The 2469-nt window shown below is 47.8% G+C and overlaps 1 protein-coding gene across 1 annotated transcript; it reads right to left on the bottom strand.

Moving 5' to 3' along the window:
• Nucleotides 1-153: 153 nt before the first annotated feature.
• Nucleotides 154-1733, bottom strand: LOC104469683 (keratin, type II cytoskeletal 3-like). The gene is made up of 2 exons (XM_010084282.1): nt 1149-1733; nt 154-372 (listed from the first exon to the last, which is right to left on the bottom strand). Exons 1-2 carry the CDS (start codon nt 1731-1733, stop codon nt 154-156), a joined length of 804 nt encoding a protein of 267 aa, XP_010082584.1.
• Between the last annotated feature and the right edge of the window lie 736 nt (nt 1734-2469).

The raw sequence follows: 2469 nt of genomic DNA, 5'->3' as shown, positions 1-2469 counted from the left end.
CCCCCTTCCCTCCATGGCCACCTTGGTCCCATATCTTCAGAGGGAAGACACTGTGGAACCGGCTGGCCTCAGAGGGAAGACACTGTGGAAATGCCCCGGCTGGCCCAGCTCTCCTGTCTGGGTGCTCACTTCTTCCTTCGCCCATCCCTGCACTTACTTGGTCTTGTACTCCTCCACATACTGCCGCATGTTCTGCAGCTCTGACTCCAGCTGCTCCCTCTGGGACAAGATTGATTCCAGCTTCCTCCTCAGGTTCTGGATGTAATTTTCGAAGATGACATCGAGGTTCTTCCTTGGTCCTGAAGGCCCTTGCTGTTGGAGGAGCTCCCACTTGGTGGAGAGGACCTTGTTCTGTTGCTCCAGGAAGCGGACCTGAAAGCCCCCAAAGGAATGTGAGAGATGTTCACCAGGGGAGATGTCGCACTAGTCAAACCTCCTGCTCATTTGAGAGGCCAAGGGAATCATCTCCCAAGTGCCCAGCTATGGCTCATTCAAACATCCAGGCTCCGAAAGTGCATGAGAAGCGTTATTAAATTTTGAGTCATTCTGAACTTCTCGCTTTGGGAGAAAAAGATGTTGGTAATAGAAACCAGCATCTCTCTTTTCCATCGCATCAGTTTTGGATGTTGCTATCATCAGTGCAGTAGTGAAGTCAAGTAAACAATGTCTCTTTTCATCTAACTGCACATAAATTCTCTTACAAGGGATTCTGTTTTCCTTTGATTTCTGTTTGAAATTAAGTTAATCCAAGAGTGTTGGAAAGGTGTTTAACACTCTTAAGCTTGTAGAATCATTTCCTTGAGAAGAAAGTTTCATCAAAAGAAAAGCTCAGTAATGAGAACTCTTAGGTCAACTGAATATATGATGATGACTTTACCCTGAATCACTGTAAATTAGGCTGAAGAGACGACTAGGCAAGAGAATCCACCGAACGTCCTGCAGATGTTCTCTTTAATCTTTCATTAGCATGAAAACCTTGTCTATTGTTCGGTATTGCTCAATAAGATCTTAATAATAACTTGCTACGAAGGCATCGGTCTTGCAAACTTTAACAAGTTCTTGTTGGCAAGAAAAAATTCCCTTTCCACATCGCAGGAAACCCGTTTTAAAATACCCACCTCCAAACAAGCACAGTCCTAAATTCTCACCTTGTCAATGAAGGAGGCAAACTGATTGTTAAGATTCTTAATTTGCTCCTTCTCCTGGTTTTTCACTTGCTGGATCTGGGGGTCAATCTCAACATGGACCGGCCGCAGGAGGCTTGGGTCAACTTGCACCGGTTGGATGCCTCCAGGGAAGCCAGGGCCACCAATGCCCATTCCTCCGCCACCCATTCCCCCGCCACCCATTCCTCCACCAAAGCCACCCATTCCTCTGCCACCCATTCCTCCACCAAAGCCACCCATTCCACCACCACCCATTCCTCCGCCACCCATTCCTCCGCCAAAGCCGCCCATTCCTCCACCAAAGCCACCCATTCTGCCTCCGTATCCTCCACCACCGTAGCATCCACCCACGGTAATCCCTCTGCTGCCACCTATGTTATGGAGGCTCCTGCTGCTAAACCCTCCACCGTATCCACCTCCTCCACCTCCCCTGGATGAGGAGTATGAACTGTAACTGATCCTGCTTCTGCCTCCACCTCCTCCAAAGCCACCACCGATGGCAGAGCAAGAGCTGTAGCCCCTTCTACTCCCGCCTCCAAAGCTTCTGCAGGTCGACTGCCGAGACATGGCTGCTTCTTCCGAGCAGAGTCAAAATCAAGACGAGCAGAAAGACCAACGGAGCTGTGCTGACAAGGGGTGAATGCAGAGAGAAGTGTGCACAGCCTTCTCTGGCTCCCCAGCTTCAAGAATTCCCTTTTATCCACTTCTGGAGGTGGGCTGGGATGGCATGGGAGTGAAGGTGGGAACCAGTTTACTGTCTTCATCAGCACGGTGCTGTTGACAGATTCCCAGTTGAGCTTTACCATATTTGGGGCTGCCTAGAAACACACCCTGCAATGCACAAGGGAGTAAAAGAACGAGGACATTGACACAGGTCTCAGTGACTAAGTGGACTCTCCTATCTTTATGAGATCTTGGAAATCATATGATAATTTTACGATAACACACTTACCTGCAGCCCCTCATTAGATTTCCAGCCTTCATTAATGATTCCAAGTAATTCCAGATATAAATCTTTCAAATCAAATCTCCACTGAGAGGAGAAGTTTTTATGAAATCCCAGCTATGACACAGCTTTCACAATTCCTTAAACACACCCTAAATCCCCTTTTTATAGGTAAAATTGCCTTTGGCATTTTGGAAGAAGTTTCCCAATCTTGAACGAGAACTCATGACACCAAGGTTTGAAGCGACTCAGCATATTCTGCTCCTAGAAAGGAATTGCATCTCCTTGGAGAGCACGCAGAGTCACTTGGGATGGGAGTGTCTTCTCCCTGTGGATTAAATTCTCTCCAACTGTATC

Source organism: Pterocles gutturalis, unplaced genomic scaffold (assembly GCF_000699245.1).
Source record: "Pterocles gutturalis isolate BGI_N339 unplaced genomic scaffold, ASM69924v1 scaffold39215, whole genome shotgun sequence".
Classification (NCBI taxonomy): domain Eukaryota; kingdom Metazoa; phylum Chordata; class Aves; order Pterocliformes; family Pteroclidae; genus Pterocles; species Pterocles gutturalis.
The sequence above is the reverse complement of the archived record's forward strand: the minus strand, read 5'-3'. Positions and strand labels throughout refer to the sequence as shown.

Coding starts and splice junctions, on each gene's coding strand:
- LOC104469683 (XM_010084282.1), bottom strand. CDS start 1,733: ATGTCTCGGCAGTCGACCTGCAGAAGCTTTGGAGGCGGGAGTAGAAGG. Junction 373..1,148: donor TTGCCTCCTTCATTGACAAG/GTGAGAATTTAG, acceptor GGGGGCTTTCAG/GTCCGCTTCCTGGAGCAACA.